General features: G+C 49.6%; 1 protein-coding gene across 6 annotated transcripts in view; it reads left to right on the plus strand.

Moving 5' to 3' along the window:
- CNTFR (ciliary neurotrophic factor receptor) overlaps positions 1 to 18,903 on the plus strand; it is a 199,484-nt gene that overhangs the window by 104,395 nt on the left and 76,186 nt on the right. For all 6 annotated transcript variants that reach the window (XM_077790348.2, XM_077790349.2, XM_085567087.1 and 3 more), the window contains one exon: positions 13,170 to 13,251. In XM_077790348.2, the coding sequence (XP_077646474.1) occupies positions 13,170 to 13,251 (82 nt within the window). The remainder of the gene's footprint in view (positions 1 to 13,169; positions 13,252 to 18,903) is intronic.

The raw sequence follows: 18,903 nt of genomic DNA on the forward strand, positions 1-18,903 counted from the left end.
AGCCTGAACCTCTCCTGTTGCAGCTCTTGCAGTTCATGCCTGTTGTCTCTCATCCTCCCACCATGAAGGAAATAGCCTGTCTCCATCATCTCAGTAATCTCTAGATAGTTGTTGTCAGGCTGCTGTTCAATCCTTCCAAAGCCATCGCTTCTACAGGCTGTGCAAGCCCTGTTTTCTCAGCCTGTCTTCATCCCCAGCCTCATCACCACCCTTCATGGACTTGCTGGAGGTCAGCTTTGCCAATCTTACACCAGAGCCCCAAAACTAGGCACAGTGCTCCAGATGTGCTTTAAAGACCTTTTTTCCCCATTTAATTTTTTTTTCATAGTGAATCTTACAGACCCTGCCTAGGCATACACTTGGCATCAAATTTCCCCCTTCCCATTGGGAAAGCTTGCCAAAATATATGAAAATTAATTTAGTCTGCGTGTGTGTGCACTCTAGTGTGCACACTTCTTTAGGCATGATTCCTCTTTTGAACATTCAGTAGAATTTTTTTTATTAATACTTTCCACAAGTGTCTCTAAGAACTACAATTTGAGCCCTGCACAAGGGTGCTGCTCTGCTCAGAGACTCCTCTCATCCCCCGCAGGAGCAGTGCCCTTTTCCTGAGCTGCCTTTGACTTTGCTTCCACAGACATTGTAGGATCAGATAGTTTCTTTTCCTGTACCCTCTCCTTGCCCAGGGCTTCTCCTAATTAGTACTCTGAGATTTTTCTGCCAAGAAAAAGCTTTTTTTGGGGTCAGAATTGCTCCAGCAAGGCTGGTACACTCTGTGCTGGGAGGTGCTGTAGCTGTAGAAATTTTTAGGAATGAGGGGTGCAGCCAGAGCTGGAGAAAGAGAGCACAAATGTTTTAGGAAAGATTAAAGAAGGTTTGGGTCCAGGAAGGCTGCAGAGCAGGAGGCAGAAGTAAGGCCTTACAGAAAGAGGGGGACTGAAGAGGAACAAGGGAGCATTTGCTGGAGGTGAGCATCCCAGTGAGAGGGTGAGAAGGTGCTCAGTGTGAGCTTGGCTCCTTCCAGAAGAGCTCATTGGCATGTTGCAGAAAAGCCAATGCTGCTAAGACAGAATATGAAGGTGAAAGGGGGAAGCTAGCAGCACTCTGGAGAGATGAGGGACCAAACAAGCCATGGAAGTCATCCCCTTGCTGGGTCAGGCTCTGCTCTGTGGCCACAGTGAGTATTTTTGGTCTTCCTTAATTTTGCAGAAGGGCATTAGCTAGGATATACCCAGTAGCAAGTCCAGGATGAGCCAGCTCCACATCTCTGGTGTGGAGAGCTGGGATATGAATTGAAACATTTTTCTGTGCCAGGGAAATAGAAGCCAGGCTCCCACTCTCCATCTAGGCAGCATCAGAATGGGCTCAAGCAACCAGAAAGCAGCAAAACCAGGGGCAGAAATCTGTTTCCCCACATTTGCTGCTCATCTGTGGCTCTACCCTGTGGTGAGCTCAGCGAGCTGATGAGTACGAGCAGACCTGACCCTGGCTCAGTTTTTCCTTTGTTCCGCCATTGACAAATATTCAGGGATTGAAGTGAAATACTGAGTTTTCTCTCTACCACTGGAAAAAAAAAAGAAAACAAACAAACAAAAAAAATTAACCAACAACAACAAAAAAACCAACCAAACAAAAAAAAACCACCCAAAAAACCCTCAAAAAAACCCCCCAACAAAAAACAACAGAAGAGAAGGTAAGGAGCCCCTTTTGCATGCTGCACCAGTGAACCTTCATCATGCTGTAGCAGGAGGCCAGCACACATGAATATTCCTGTGCAATATGCGCAAGTGATGAGCCCCATATGCAGGCCTTGGGAAAAATTAAATGTTTTCTACAGTATTTTCCAAAAAGCCCTTCTATCAAAGTGCTTGGTCAGGAGCCAAAAACACCCCAGCTTTCGTGGCTCCAGCTGGTTGACACTTTATTATTTTATTTTTAAATGCTGATGAATATTTTGTAATTAAAAAGCAAGCCCTCCCCTAAACTGAGTCTTGCCCCAGTGGATGGAGTGGAGCCAGAGACTGGGAGAGAGCTGGAGGCCACTGGAGACTCCATGGCTGCTCTTGGCTGATGGATTTCTCTTCCTTTGGTGCTGGAGATTGCAGGAAGGGTCCTGAGACAAAAAGCACATGTGGTTCACATCTGTCCTGCCATGCCTGGTGAAAGGCAGCCTGCCAGGCAGGGGTGGCACCCTGGTTCCTGCCTGCTGCCTGGCCCCCAAGAGAGGGGAGGAATGAGTGCAGGCTCCAGGCAGAAGATTTGAAGCACACCAGCCTCCTGAGGGGGAGATGACTGGGGTGCAGCTAGGCAAGGGGATTTCTGGGTCAAATTTGACATTGCAAGGGCTGTGCTTCATATACTGACTACTTTGGCTGCAAGGGTGAGAAGGAGCAAAGCCATGGTGTAATTTTAGGGGTGGAAGTGATTTTAGGGGTGGTTGCTGAGGAGAGGCAAATGCACAGGATGAGACTTGGTGCTGGCATCTGTCTTGAGCACAGGATCAAAAAGTCCTGGTAGGTTTAAGGCATGTGAACGTGGTGCAGATTTGGATAGGGGCTGACTTATCAGGGGCATAAAAGGGAGACTGGCACTGGTTCTGTGTACTGGAAGGACAGGAGAGCCCAGAGAGACCAGTGAGAGCCTGGCTGGTGGGGTAGGGTGATTGTGCAGGGAGTGTGGGGCCAAGCAGGAGAAGTATTAAGCACTCTTGTGCTTACTCTTAGAGTCTGGTAGCATGGCCACCTCCAGACTCACAGCCCCTAGAACTGCCCTAGGATGAATAAAGACCTGGACCTGTGCTCCTTGGCTGTGATTCCTCATGGCAGATCACAGAAGCCACAGCATTCATGTTCAGTGCTTGGCTTTGAGGTCTTACTTGTGGAAAACATGTCTTGCTGCAGGAATACTGGCAGCAGCTACCCTCACCTCCAGCCTGCTTTGTGATAGCCACTTGGCTTGAGAGTGGGAGCTCACAGAGGAAGCTCAGGGGATGGAGAAAAAGGCTTCTGGGATCTTGCAAGGTGGGACTTATTCTAGCTGAGTTGTTGTTCTCCTATATGGCCAGGTTGGCTTCAGACTTCTTCCAGTGTAGGTAAGTAGGTAGGAAGGAAGGTGATGGTATGTCCCTCTTGGATGCTGTATCCCATAAAGAACAGGAAAAAAAGAAAATAAAGAAGGGAACTGCTGTTTGATATCACTAAATCAGTTCTGGGGCTTGGTACCAATGTACACATCTTCCCTCCCTTGCAGGGCTGAAAACAAATGGGATTTTAATCCAACCTCTTCTTTATGGAGTATTCATTTCATTCTGCTGGCTTGGCATGGCAAGATCTTCCTTCAGGAGTACATCTTCTTGACTTTGTTTTTTTTGGAAAGAGGCTGAGACCCAAATACAGTCTCGCACCATGTCTCACCAGCCAGTAGCAACACACAGCAATGCTGGGCTTGCCAGAGCTGTGCTTGGTGGGAACCCTCATTCCCAAAAGGGTGTTTTGTTTCCCCCATCACCACTGAGCACACCACCCCAGCATGGGTCTCAGCAGACAATCACTCCATCCTTTTCTCTGCCCTGCAGGAGCTGCTTCCCTGATGTCAGGCAGGGAATACCTCTAACAAACATGTTAATTTAAGAGCTGTTAAAGCCTAGGGGCAGTGGGAGGTCACAGTCAGCACAAACAAATGATTTTTTGTCCTTGATAATTAAACTTTCCTGTAGCTTTGGGTGAGATACTTTCTTGACTTTTATTTCAGCACAGCTGTCTCCAGCCAACTCCATTTCTCCCTCCTCATCCTCTGCTGCCCTCATCAAACACTCTGTGAGGTCTGGGGCAGGATCCCAGGGAGACCGAGGGTCCTCAGCAGCCCTTTAGTCTCACCCCACATGCTCTGCTGGCTCCTGGCTCTGGCAATCAGAGCCCCTCAAAGGGGAAGCAATTGGAGGCCAAGAGAGGACTGCCAGCCTGGGGCTTTGGGGTGCCCCCAGCCCATTTCAGCAATGCTGCTTCTGCTGTCATGTCTGCTTTTCTCCTTCCACCAGCTGCATCCAGCCAATGCCAAGTTGAGCAATAGAGCAGGAGTCAGTGATGTCCTGCTGCAAACTAAGGCAGCAGTGGTGGCAAGACAGCTGCTGTCATGTGGTGAGGCTTGGCTATGTGTAGGGCCACTGGGGGGTCAGAATAAAAAGTGGTCATTTTCTACCCCCTGCTACCCCAGGAGGGCATTTGCAAGCAGAAGAGGGCAGGCACATTGCCCCAGTCCCACTGCCAGCCTTAGGCTCAGTTCTGGGGCAAACCCCTGTGTCTACCAAAGAGGTTGCTGGCAGCAGGAAGCCCCATTCCATCACCACTTCAGCCAACATGGGCTGCTTTCACCCAAGGGCAGGATTAACTCCTCCCTTCAGTGCCACCCATGTCACTTGTCATCTGGACATTGCAGAGAATCCACGTGCCTCAGTTTTCCCCTTCAATCACCACTTCAAGAACTGGGTGCTGCTGCATATGGATGCAGACCCCTAAGGCTGCACAGGAGATGCTGGGCACCTGTGGAACCATGTGGGGTGAATGTGGTGATGGAACGGGATGGAGCTGGATGAAGCAACAACCAACAAATCCCATCTGTCTGAAGAATGGGCAGAATTCCCCTTCAGTCTTCTTTTTCATGCCAGGTTTTGAGTAGGATTCTTGCAGTGAGGAGGGAGGCAGGGGACAGCCCATATGCAGGTGGAGGACAAATGTCCTCACTGTCATGTCTGTCCTGTCTGCCTACAGTGGCACATGACCCCACAGTAGCTTGTGAGCCAGTGACCCCAGTATAGTTGGTTGTCTGAAGGCATTAGAGGCGGTGGGGACACAGCACCTCCCATGGAACCTGGACAGGGAAGGACAGCAAGCAGGCACTAGTGGGGAGCACAAAGTCCCCAGCATCCTGAGCCGCTGTCTGCATCCAACAGTGTTTGCTGCTCTCCCTGGGCCTTAAAAGCTGCATGTCTCCTGCCTACCCTGTCCTGCCAACATGTACTGCGGGCATGGAGGAGAGATGAAGCAAAGCAACACAAGCCACAGTCACCATCCCTGGAGGTATTTAAAAGACATGTAAATATGGCACTTTAGAACAGAGTTGAGTGGTGGACTTGGCAGTGTTAGGTTTACAGTTGGACTTGATGAGGTTTTTGTCCAACCTAAATGATTGATTTTATGATTCCATGAATCCTGAGGCATCTCTGGGGAGGCAGCATCAGAGTCATTGGAGTGGCTTCCTCTGTGCCAACTGCTTAAAAAAAAAAAAAAAAAAAAAGCCCAAGCAAAAAGCCAAGCTGAAATTAAAATTAAAATGCCTGAGAAGATCTGTACAATAGGGTTTTTCATCAGTTACTCTCCCAGTACTGCTAGGCCAATATCTTCTTCCCTCCTTGGGCAAGACATCTGCCAAGATCTCTTCCAGTGTTCCTCAGTCCAATCCTGTTCATGTCCCTGAGGCCCTGCAACACAGCTTCAGGCTGTCATCCTCCTCTAGCTCTCTCTAGTGTGTTGGCATAAAGCAAACCTGCCTTGCTGTTTGAGCAGCAATGCTGTGGCCTCAGTCCTTGGATGCCTTTGTTGGTTCACGAATGAGCTGTAGCTCTCCCTGGCTTTGGGACATCTCCACTAGGAGATTTACTGGAGCCAAGCCAGCATAGTCCTGCTGTGCTTTCCTCCCCTGAAGGAAAGGGGTCCTGTAGGGATACCAGCAGCCTGGTTAGGATTGCAGCTGGCAGTTTTGCCCTGCTTGTCCCTGTGTTTCCACATCAGCACTGTGCTCTTCACCTCACATAACCCCAGTGCCATTGAGCTCAGACATAGTGCCCACATGGTGTCCAGCCCTTACCTGTGTGCTGTAGGGAAGAGCCCTCCAGAGGAGCAAGACTGGGCTAGTAAGATATGCAGTCTTTGTATATCAAACAAAATAAGGTTTCTGTGGAACCTGTATCTGCAGGTGCTATTGAGAAGGATGTTGAAGCTGCTATGGCCAAACATGCCCCAAAATCTCCCCTAGCAGTGACCACAGGAAACAGCATGCTCCTGTATGCCATGTCTGCTGTGTCATGGGCATCCAGCTGATAGAAAAATCTGTCTGGACAAGTCCTCTCTGTCCTCCCTTTCCTCTTTGTTTTTCTCAGAATGGCACATGACTATGCCACAATCCAGGTTTTAGTACTAGGCTGCTTTCCGCTGCCCTGGAGCTTTAGATCTGAAAGGATGTTGGGTATTTCATAAAGTAGCCTCACTACAGAGTCTCCCCAAGGCAGAAAACAGGGTTGTGAGCAAAATCCTTGGGGGACTGAAGGGCAATACAGCCCTGCAGACAAAAATAAGAAACGTTGCCAGTATTTGCCTGGAAAGCAGAAACCAAACCTAGCATGAGACAGCAGGACATTCCTAAAGTATTTGGGCTGGTTTGCTCAGTGTATGGGAGTTTGGTTTTGGTTTTGCAGGGTTGTTTTGGTTTGGTTCTGCATCATTAATTTTCTGCTTTTGTGGGTGGAGGTTGGGAATCTAAGTGCTAAAAATCAGCATGACACCAAGAGCCATCCCACAGTCACCACAGCCTGGAGACTCAGAATGAGCGGGAACAGCTCCCAGATATGCCCATCTCAGGTGATTTCTCCAGCTTCCAGAGAGGAGCACTGGGAAGCACCTGAACCACAAGTATCTCCTATCTCCAGTCTCTCTCCCTTCTCTGTCTCATCCCTTCTGCCTGTCCCTGGCACCATCTGTGGAAAAACACTGCTCAAGACCTCATTTGAACGGAGGGTCCAGATAAAAAACACTGGTTTTGGCAGTTCTTTATTAGGAGCAAAGATCCTATTGATTCCTGCAATCTCTCTCTGCAGGGAGCCAGGAAATACTCAGTGCAGAGGAAAGTTGAGTAAAAAGAGAGGGAAAATTTCATTTTCCACTGTTGGTCTGAGCTTTCCTGCACCTCAAAGGTTTGCTGGGTAGATCTGTGGGCTGTAGAGAGGTGGGACTTGGGTATGGCAGCTCAGCTGAGCTTCCTGCCCAGGTGGCACTGGTGCCTCTGAGGAATAGTCCCAGGATCATGTTGCTCCTCTGCCATGGGGATTCAAGGCCCTCCTGCCCTGCTGTGCTTCCTCACAGTGCCGGTGTTGAAGACGTGTGATGCTTATTAGTGTTCCTTGTGCTGGCCTTGGACTGCTGCCCTCCACTTGAGGAAAAACTGGTTGGCATGGTGGGAGTTGTGAGGACAGGTATGGGCTGTGAGGAACATCCTCCTTCAAGGCTCCAAGCAGGAGCAGGGAATGGGCGCCAGCACGCAGCTGCCTGTGAAGCTGCACTGCCCCACAATGGATGTGCCACCAGGGGCAGGGTCACTGGAGAGATTCCTATCAATTGTACCTGTCCCATGCTTTCCTGACATCGTGCTCCTGCCTGTCCTTGGGCCACAGAGGGATCACAGTACCCCAGTGTGTCCCAGGGATGGAATGCACTGTCCTGATGCTTTTGGGCACCAATTTGAAGAGCTGTAAGGTGTGAGGTGAGAACCCCACCCTGCTCCTGGAGCAGGAGTCCCCAGCCCCTGAAGCTGAAGGGTGACAGCCTCACTCCTGGGATTCTCAGGATTCTGCTGGTCCTTCCCTGTCCCAGTGGCAGCATGTCACCATGATCCACAGAAGCAAGAAATTACCTGTCCTGGGAGCTAGCTTGCCAGTCTGGGTGATTCTCAAACAGCCTGAGCCTTTTCATGGGTTGCTCCTCCCTAGACCATCCCAGCTACCCCTGGAGCTCCTAAGCTCTGCATTACCCCCTGAAAAGTAGCTCTGATTTAATCTGGGCTGATGTTCCTTCCCAAAGAGGTTCTTTCTTCAGCATCATGGATATGGGAAGCAGCTTTGGTCATTGCTTTCCACACTGAGACACCTTGCCAGTGGCATTCAAGGAAGATGGAGTAACTTTCAGCAGGAATGTTGGAACCAAGAGCTCTGCAAGTCCACAGCTCTCTTCAGAGGCACACTTTCAACCAAAGCAGCTGGCAAGTGATGTGAGGACTATCCTTCCACTATTTGCCCGTCTCTCAGAACCACGAGGGCAGGACGGTCTGCTCTGCCATCCAGGGGTCCAGCAGTGCTCACTGGGATGGCAGAGGCAGAGTGATGAAGGAGCTCTCTGTGGGGTGCTCCTTACTTCAGGGTATCCTCTTCCTTGGGGTCTTCACTTCATTACCAGAAAGGGAGGATGTGGAGGGAGGGAAGTCACAGTCCATGAGAGCCAAGAGTGGATTTATTTCATCTGGCCCTAGTCACCCCTGTGGCACTCATGGTCCAAGGGGGCAGTGCGAATTGCTCTATTGACAGTGGGGGTTTAAAGTAGATTTAAGAAAACTTTGCAAGCAGTGGTGATTCAGTCTCTGCAGATAACATTTTCTGATAGCATGTATGAAGGAGATGATAAAGTCCCTCTTTTCTCTCTTCCTCTTAGGCAACAAAGAGTTTAGTGCTGACAGGGCATTGTAAGGCCAGAAGGCTTTAGGGCTTTGGCAAGTGTCTGAGATTAAGTGACAACTATTTTTTCCTCTCCTTCCCTCACCTTGCTGGCAGGGGTGATCTGAAAGGAGAAGACAGCACTCAGTGCTGTCAGGTGCCCAAGCACTGCTGGCCACATGTGGTACAATCCCTGGGAACACAGGGCTGTAGGTTGTCCTGCACATTTTGGTGCTTGACTGCTCATACCAGCAACACACCCTGCCCTTGGGGAGGGATGGCATGCCAGCAGAGACACACTGGATTCCCTGGGCTGGAAGAAGCTGTGTGAGCATCTCTGGCTTAGTCTGAGGAGTTGAGACTGGCTTTTGTAAGGGTGTTGTTTCTCCTTCAGTAATGCTGTGGCCGAGGAGGTGCCTGCTGTGAGTGCAGGGGCACTGTGGTGTCTACAGCTGGCATCTGCACTACAGGTGCAGTACCACACCTCAGGAAGAAGCAGACTATGACCTGGCCTGAAGGACAGGTGGGCTGCAGTGCCTGAAGTCAGCATCTGCAGTCCAGATGTTGGGTACCACCACAGCCAGCACCTGTGGTGCAGGCATGTGGTACCGCCTACCTGTTGCTATTGGACATGAAATGATTAGGCAGAAACTTGGTAAGCTCAAAAGAGAAAAAGACTTAGTTTTATTCAAACATCTGGTATTTATAGAATTCCAAAGGTGACCGTGGATTGGAGGATGGAATTACCATCTCTTCAACTACACCGGTTCAAAGATCAATCAATCAGTTCTCTCCACCCACAGAGAAATATGTAAACTATTCTATTTATACATGAAATTATGTGGGAACTCTGACTCTTAAATATACAAACATTATCAGAAGGCTAAAGAAGTTTTATGAGAACTTCAAGATTTTTCAAAGAACTATAAAAGAAAACTTAACACTTTTAAAAATCAAAACAACACCTACCCTTGGCTTCTGTGGTACAGGTGGTACCTTGCATGTGCTGTTGGGGTCTGCAGCACAGGCAAACTGCAGCAACTACAGCCCCTGTCTGCAGCAGAGGTGTCCATCCACAGCCCATGTCTGCAGCAGAGGTTGTAGCACAGCATCAACACTGCTGTCAGCAGTGCAGTCACGCCGTGGTGCCTGCCTGCAGGACAGGCGCTGCTAAACTCCTTTGGAAGGCTTAGGGCAAAGCTGGAGGGGAAGGAAGCAACTAAACAGTTTGTTTTTCCCCCAGTTCACCACTTCAGAGCCAGACTCCATAACAGCACCTGGTGGGGAATTGTCTCATGGAAGACTTTGTATGGAAACACTAGGTTTTAAAACTACCAATTTTCTTCGGAGGCAGCCACACACTTCTAGAAGGAGGGTTTTATTTATTTATCATTGCTGAGAGCAGCCTGTGGCAGGTGAGAGTTGTGGTGGGAGACTGGCTCACATCCCTCACTAGTCCTGCCCTGTAGCTCCTGTTTCCAGATGCCAGATGGTACTCCATTGCTAAAGCTTTGGAGATTATACTAAGGGAGAGCTGCAAGGGATCCATTCCATTGCCTGCTCAAAGGAGGACAGTGGGACTATTAAGCAGAAAGTGTCATCCTACTTTTTGCTTGGATATACAATCTCTTTCACCCCTGCTGTGCTCCCCCAGGGCTCTCCTCACCCCATCACACCAGCACAGTTAATGTCACATCGCTGTGCCCCTTCAGTCCTAATCCAGCTCAGGGAGCACATGCCTGGAAACATTTGGTTTAGATTGAGAACTGCTGGAGGGGACCTTATTCATGTCTGGGTTGAGTTGCCTTCTGCTAAGAGTGACAATGACTGATGCCCTCATTATGCTTGGTGTAGACGACAAGGCAGGGAAATATCAACCTTTGATGTCTCCCCAAACAGGAAGTTGTGGACAGGGAGGATGGCTATACGGTCCACCACTTCATGTGTTACCTATCCTCCTTTCTTCCTCCCTAGGCTTCTCTTTCCAGTCTACCTCCAAGAAATTATTCATTACAGGGGAAAATTTACCTTTTGCACGGAAGATTGAGTTTCACACTGTGGGCTTTGCTGTGTAATAAATGTGGTTCCCCTCCCTCACCTGTATACTGCTCCCTGCTGACACGGGGACATAGCTCAGGATTCTGAACACCTGGTGAGATGCTGCTTACTGGCCTGTGCACCCAAATACCAGGGTGCTGGCTTTTACTAGAGAAACAGATAAGCAAGGAAATACAGCAATGAAAATTTGCATTGGAAACAACTGCAGAAATTGTGAAGGCTTTGTTATGTGCTTGGAGAAGAAAAAATCAACATGGCTTTCGGCAAAATAGTCAAACAAAACAAATACTGCATAGAAAATTGCAATTCCAGTGAGAAAAAGTTGGTTTTCTGGCTATATTTTTTGTTCTAAAATAGCTTCACTCTTGCCTTGTCACAGGGCTAATCTCTATGAAGAAATGAGGTTTTCCAGGGTAAGAGCAGTTGAGTGGTGAATTCTCTGTGCTGTCACTGGAAGCATCTGCCTGTGTCCTGGCCATGCCAAAGCATCCTTAGGGATCTTATCTGGGTCCCTCTGCTCTCTCTTACTCCACCTGTATTCCTTGAGACTAACAGGGCTCTGGGACAGAAACCATTCCCTGCAACATAACTGTGTCTGTTTCAATGCCAGCCTAGGCACATCGGCAAGAGCAGCAGCAATTATTTTACAAGCTGAGACAAGGGAGGAGCAGCAGGGTGTGGGCAGCAGGTGGCTTTGTTCCCTGGCAGGGCCGGGAGATAGAGCATGATGCTGGTGATGGTATTTACACTGAGCCAAGGTGAAGGCTACATCAAGGAGATCTCACACTTTCCAAAGAGCAGGCTGGTTGTTGGGGCGTCCTGTCTCACCTCCTGTCATTGCCATTGTCCCCAGAAATGGGGTGGCTGCATGGCTGCAATACCTGGAGATACCTGGATTGTGGTGAAGGGAGATTATGGCCCTGGTTCCTTGCTGACTTCAAGTCCTAGTGCCACCCATCAACTCCCAGGGCTGTAGAAAAGGAATGTTCAGTGGAAAGTAAATTTGAGTGTAAATAGGGAGAGTTGGTTCCTAGGTTGCATGTGGTTTCCAAGCTGCTCGGGGTCACATGCCAGCAGTGCCCCAAGATGTGGCATTGCCACAGCAGGCAGGAGAGAAGCAGGGGGAAAGAAGAGTGAGTGATAAGGAGGTTGTAATTAGCACTTAGCGCTCCTGCCCAGAGCTTTCAGAGGAAGGTCACCTTCATTATCTCTGTTTTACAGACGGGGAAACTGAGGCATGGGAGAGGGGCAGATGGAGTGATTTGCTTAAGGTGACATGTGAGGGCTGCCAGCAAGGTCCAGGGCTTGCATATCTGTGCTCTGCAGTACCAGCACACTTGATATGGCTCTTGCTGCCAGCCCTTGGAGCCCAAATCCAGCACTGAAAAATCAGTAGTAAAGGACATGGATCCCTTCTCTGCCCATCTCCAGACCCACCCTCTTCAGACACACTATGTCCCACAGCATCCCTGCCCCTAAGAGACATTTGTGAATCAGACTGGTCCAGCTGCACTCCTTAATCTGCCCATGAAATCCCACCCAGCTGCTCCTGCTTTCCCCTCCAACCCTGCAAAGGTTTGCTGTGAACCTGAGGCCATCTGTGCTCCTGCAACCGTCACGTTGGGTAATGGAATATGTTTTGCTGGATTTTTTTTCTCTCACCAATGGAGCTCCCCCTTTATTTAGGTTTAAATGGATGCCATCTGGCTAATGAGCCCATACTCATGTTCTAGATTAAAAGGCAATCCTGTGCACGTTACAGATATGGCACTGGAGATTAGAGAGGCTTAAATGGTTTTGAAGGTGCAATTTGCTTTTCATGCATGGTGCAATTTACTTCCTGGTGGGTGGGCCAGCATCCCTGTTGCTGTTCCCAGCAGCTCCCTTCTGGCTCTAGTCTCCTATACCAGCCCTGCCTGCAAGAAAATGAGAGCTTGGGCATCTCCAGCCTGGCAGGGCCGTGCAGGGTATCCTTGTAGTAATTGCTGCCATTTGTCCACTCCTAGATGGGCTTTTTGGTGCAGGCAGGATGTCTTGATCACCTGTTTTCTTAGCTGTCACCCCCTCCACACCTCCCTGCACCACACCATCCCCCAGGACAAGGCACAGCTCACCAGGACAGAGTAGCCTCTGCCCCTCTTCCAGCCCAGAGAAGTGAGGGACAACTGTGGCCCATCAAGATATGGATGGCAGGTGGCTGAGGCTGAGGTCTCTGCTGAGATCAACATCTTGCACATCCTGCACCACCAACTGCTGCTGTGAACTACCTGGGTGTGCTCCCATCTCCTCAAAACCCCTATAACCCATTTGCAGGTAGCATTGGCTCCTGGGATGCTGCTGCATCTGCCAAGGAGAGCCCCACCAGGGGTTGGCTTTCCTAAGGAAAATGTTGAAAACAACATGAGGAAGATAGAGCATTTGTGCAAGACATATCATCACCTCCAGGCATCTCCCATGGGATGTGCCACAGGCTATTGAGTGATGAGGAGTGAGCCAGCAAAGTGCCTCATTTTGGAGTGAATTTCCCCTTGGTTGCGATGGAGCTGGTTTTACAGTCATCTCCTTGCTGTCCCATCACTGGGGTCTCTCAGCCCTGGGGGCAAACCCTGACTGCTCCTGCCTGTGTTTGCTTCCACAGATGGCTAACCCTGTCCCGTCAGCCTGCTGCGTGGTGCTCGCCGCGGTGGTGGTGGTGTACGCCCAGAGGCACAGCCAGCAGGGTGAGTCCTTCACACCTCCCAGGCCCTGGGGGTCCTGAAAAATGGGAATGCTGCTCCTTCAGCCCCTCGTTCCTGGGTGAATCTGGGTGCACCCTCCAGGTGTGCCTGATATTATTTCTGTGCATGTAATCACTTCTCTCCATGACAAGTGTCCTTTCCAGCCCATCACTGTGGAGTTTGGGCATCCTGCATCTCCCTCTGCTGATGCCCCTTGCCCCGCCCATAGCTGTCTGTGTTCCTACAGCTTTGGAACTCTTTGCCCACTCTTTTGTGGATGCTGCCCCATGCAGCCTGCCCATGAAGGGGTGAAGAGTTGGGAGGAAGCATCAGCCTGACAGCTCCAAACTCTAATCATCTCTGACAGCTCCATGACACCTGACCCCATGACAATGATGCATGATGCTTCATCCTGCTCTCACCTCCTTGGGATGACTTAATCCCCACTGCCACCACACATCTGTGCCCACCATTAGCTCACATCTCTCCAGGTTAGCAGAGGATTCAGGGCTTATTTTAGTGGTACCTTTAGAGGGATTATACTTTAGAGTCACTGGTGGCATTGGGAGCCAGAGGAGCCCCACATGATTTTGCATCTAGGTAGGAGCAGGAAGATTATGAGGGATGGTTGGGTCCTGGTGTGGAGTCCAGCTCTGCAAAAATTGGAAAAAATGGGGAAGCCGGGAGCCCACAGAATTCCCTGCTTTTCCTGGCAGCCTGTCTGTAGTAGCTTTTAGAAGATCTTAGAGGGGAATTTTGATTATTAACTCCAGTAAAGACATCTATGCATCCTTGGGCTATGTGAAATTGAAGAATCCACCCAGAGTGCCCACTGAGCTGCCCTAAATCCAGGCAGCTTTACATTGCCACAAACTTCCAGGTTGGACAAAAAGCAGCCCGGGTTTGACAACATATCTGCATTGCATGGGGACAGCCACTCCCTGGACACAGAAGGATCTTGCTGGCTGGTGTTGCAGGAAGGTCCCAAACCCTTCCCAGGGTGCCTGCTCAGAGCATTTAGGTGCTGAGCTGTATGCTGCTTGTGGTGGTGTAATGCTTCCTGCAGAGAAGCAAAGCTGCTCACTGCTGCTGTGCTTGCAGGATCACTACCTGGGAAGCTTTAAAGGACGTGGCAACAGGACTGCCAGAGCATCCTTTGGATGCTTTGAATAGTAACCCAGGCCTGTTGCACTGGGAGATGCACAAAACACAGACATGCCATGTACTTCAGGGTTGTGCACACTTGAATTGTGTTGTCTAGAGAAGAACAAATGCTGCTTCTCACTAGGTAAGCAGGTCCACACATTTTGTCACTGACAGCTGGTGCAGAGCTGCAATGACTGTTACCTTCTGCTCTGTGATAGAGCAGGATTCAGGAGTTTGGCAGCATAGCGTCCCATGTCCTTGTGTCCCTCCTATTTCCCTTGCCTGCCTGTGTCTGGGAGGAAGGTTTCTGGGGCACCAGCTCAAAACTGAAGCTGCTGAGGCCTGTGTGCATCAACAAGTGCCTGAATGGTGTGTGGGAATGAGGCAGGGCTCTTCCCATCTGTAGCAGCTTCACTGGGGGACAAAAAAAGGGTATAGGATTAGAAAATTACTTATGAGATAGTAGGATGCCTTCAGCACTGTTCTCAATCTATTCCCCAGGGGCACTGCATGTCCCTCTCTGAAATGCCAAGGTGTGCTCTGGGCAAGAGCTTTGGAGCAGCAGATCTCCCACCCACGCCACTGTGCCTGGCTTGGAGAGGCTGCACACAGGCAGGTCAACAACAGAGACCCAAAGCTTGTGCCCTGTGCCCTCACCCCCTGCCCTGCTGCAGCCTCTCCTCACCAGCCAACCCCAGAGCTCATCCCCCACCAGCTGGGCACTCGGGCTGGAACTGCACAGCTGGAATGGGGTGGGAGGCTGGATTAATCCCACTGGTGGCAGGGACTCGGTGGAGTAGTGGGAAGATGCTGGCATAGAGTCCATTTATCATGCACTTGAGGCACGTTCGACTTTAATAGCTCATGAAGCACTCTAAGAGATGCATTAGCACTGAATACTTGAGTGAGGAGGATGTGACAAGCTGTTAAGTAAGCATGAGCACTGCGGAGGGAGCCTGGCCACCCTCTCCTGGCTCTCATGTGCACCGAGGTGATTACTGGAGCGTCCTGCAAAGTGCCACATGAATTAATAAAAGCAGCATCAGGCTTCGCGAAGGTGAGGCTGTTCCTGTATTAACCCCTCTGCTGCTCCCTTTGGTCCTTCTCCTTGGAGCTGGCAGAGCATATGTCTGGGATGCAGAAGCCTGGGATGATCTCCAGTGTTGGGAGAAGGGAGTGGAGGGGCTCCGAGGTCAGTGGATTTGGGGTTTCTGTGGCCTTTGGGGTGAAGGAGCTCCCTTGCTTTGCATCCCTGTCAGGCTGCTCAGGCTTCACATGCATCATACAGCTGGGAACTGAACTTCCCAGGGGGTGGGCACTGGGTGATGGGAGACCAGAAACATCCAGCAGAGTAGCCCTAGGGCGATGCTCAGAGGCTGGCACTAATGTTCTGGCTCTTAGCAGTGGGTTTGACATATCTGCTGCAGGGAAAGGCAGAGGGGCAATGGAAGAGGGTGTCCAGGACTGTCATCCCTAGTGCATGATTAAACAGCTTTAATGGGTCTGCCAGATTGGGCCAACCTGCCTGCAGAGATGGGCATTGCACTGGACAGCTACAGGGCTGTCCCCATCTGCACAGATACAGCTGGCATGGAGGGATGGACAGAAGCTGCAGGAAGAATAGGAGAGTGCACCATAGGCAGAACAAGCTGAAGACTTGGGAGCATTGTGCCCTCCATAAAGAATCACAGGATGGTTTAGGTTGGAAAGGACCTTAAAAATCATCAAGCTGTAAACCCACAGCCATGGACAGCAACTAGACCTTCACTAGAATAGTTTGCATAATGCTCCATCCAATCTGCCTGTGAACACTTCCAGGGATGAGACATCCACAGCTTCTCTGGGCAACCTTCACCAGTGCCTCACCATCTTCACAGTGAAGGATTTATTCCTGATATCTAATCTACTCTCTTTCAGATTAAAGACATTATCCCTTGTCCTGTCACTGCATGTCCTTGTGACAAGTGCCACCTCAGGTGTCTTGCCCCTTTTTGTACTGGACAGTACTATAAGGTCATCCAAAAGCCTTCTCTTCTGCAGGCTGAAGAATACTAAATATTTCAGCCTTTCCTCACAGAAGAGGTATTCTAGCTCTCTAATCAACTTCCCATCATTTTGGATAGCTAAGTTTTCCTTCCTGTGTTTTGTTCTCCAGGCAGTGGTTGCTGCTAAATTTATTTCAGAATGGAGGAAAGTGATGGGGAAATCTGAGCAGAGCACCAATGCGACTGCTGTCTGCTGTGACACTCACACCTTTGGTTGTCCAAGGCCTCCACTGTGTGAGAGCAGAGCTGGTGGGGGTCCCTGCAGTGCAGTGACCTCCTCCCTATCAGGGTCTGGGCTCCTTCAAAGGTCTGGGAGAGATCACAGCATGAGCTTTGGGGTTTAACCCAAGCTCTTATGTGGGAAGTGTGTACATGGTGGAGATGCCTAACCACCTGTCAGGCTACCAAGTGTACATGCATGGGTGATTTCAGCTTTTTGTACTGAATGCTGTGACTGCCTGTTGCTGGAATTACCTGTACTTATTAAACTCAATGCTTAAGGCAGTCCTGAAAAGAGGGAGCTCTACTGTGACCAAGGTGTCTTTGCCGTCCATCAGCTCTGACAGAGTTATGTCCACATCTGTCCCAGACTGAGATTTCTTTGCTTTTAAAAGAGGAGTAATTCTGCTTTATTGATCCTCACCTTGCTGAATTAACTCATGTTTAAACAATAATTATGTTTTCACCCAGGAGAGGAGACAAAGAGATAAAAGGCTCTGGAAATGAATGCACTTCAGATGCCACATGCTGGGGTTAATTTATTGATGGGTGAAGAAATTCCCATCTCCTCTCTTCCTCACCAGCAACAAGCAATTAGCCCCCATCATTCCTCGGCCAAGGAAAAGAGAGATTTTTTTCATTACTCTCCCTTTTTTCTTGCTCTCTTAAGCCCTGACTAATCTTTTGCAGTCAGTTCTGCTGCAAAGCCTCCCAGGGGCTCCAGTTTGCACATACCTTGTTAGAAATGCTGCTGCAATGACAAAGTCTGGACCAGTAAATAGCCTTCAAAATGCACAGCAAAGCCAGGAAAATTGGCTTTTCAAAGAGAAAGCAGCTGTAGATAGGAAAACCTCTTTCCCGTTCTAGAATTGCCCAGCCTTGTCCGTGGTTTTGGCTGACCAGCACTTTCTGGACTCTGCTTCCTCCACATAAGTCAGCCCATGGCAGGGAATGCCATCTGCCTGGCATGCTTAAACTAGATACTTTGATTTTGGAGGTGTTCTCTGCATTTGCTCTGTAGGAGATGGTTTGTACATTCACACTGGGCTGTGTGTTTTGTTTGTAGACATCTGTGTAGGTTTTGGGTGTTGTGCAAATGCAGTTGAATTGAGGTGACCGGATTTAAGAGGTGTGATGGGGTGGCCTTCTGCATCCAACCTAAGATGGCTCTGCAGGAGTGCTATCTACAAATATACATTTGTAAGTATATTTAAAGTATCTCCTCTCCCTCTCCCTCTCCCCTCCCCTTCCCTCCCCACAGCACTATCACAGTGTCCTTCAATCATGCATTAAGCAACATGACAAACATCTGTTGTGTGTTGTTTGTTTTTGCACCCATTCCCCAGGGTGTGTGCAATAGAGTGATCTGGAATTTTTGTAATTGCCAGGGCACAGGCAGTTGCTGGGGAAGGCGAGGTCAAAGGGACTGACTGTGTGTGCAGTGGCTGGCTGGGAGGCTGGAAATGGTGCCTTCTTCCAGGCTTAGGTTAGGGCCAGTTCAGGAAAAAACTCTATATTCTCATTACATAGCACCTTTCTACCTCCCATGACACCTCCTTCTACCTCTGGCCAAGATTTCTCTCAGCACTGGCACTTTATGTCCAAGTGACTCCTGACAAGGCCTTGTCATTGTTGTCCTCCCCAGGACACCATCCTGCATTCTGCAAGTTTGACCTACATTCCTCCACTGGAGATGAATGGACTTGTGTTTGTGTGCATAAAACACATGCTCATGCTGAGGGAAGGCTCGTATATTAACTGCTCTGGACTCAGTGTCTGATGGACTCATCCTTTCCATTATGTACGTCAACTCCTGTGTCACTGGCAAACTTTGCCAGCAACAGTTTTATGTTGCCTTCAAGATAATTGATAAGACGAGTGATTAGAAATTGGCCAAGAACATATCCCTGCAGGACCACATTGGGAACACCCTCCTGCAATGATGATTCCCCATTAACAATTAATTCCCCATTAGCAATTACATTTTTTAATCCTTCCTGTTATAACTCTGGATGCTCTCGTTATCCAGCTGGCTGAAAATACCAGCCTCACTCCAAACTGCAGCCCCATTCAGCAGAGCCTTCTTAAATCATTCTGAAGGCTGCCGTTCAAGGGCAGGCATCTGCTCTTTGCTGCTCACAGCTAAGCTGGCTCAGGCTCATGGCCATTCCCTGGGAATCTGCATTGTCCTAGTGGGACCACTGCATCTGCTGGGGGACAATCTGCTGGCCCAGCCTGTGCTAGC

Source organism: Lonchura striata, chromosome Z (genome assembly GCF_050655825.1).
Source record: "Lonchura striata isolate lonStrDom1 chromosome Z, ASM5065582v1, whole genome shotgun sequence".
Classification (NCBI taxonomy): Eukaryota; Metazoa; Chordata; class Aves; order Passeriformes; family Estrildidae; genus Lonchura; species Lonchura striata.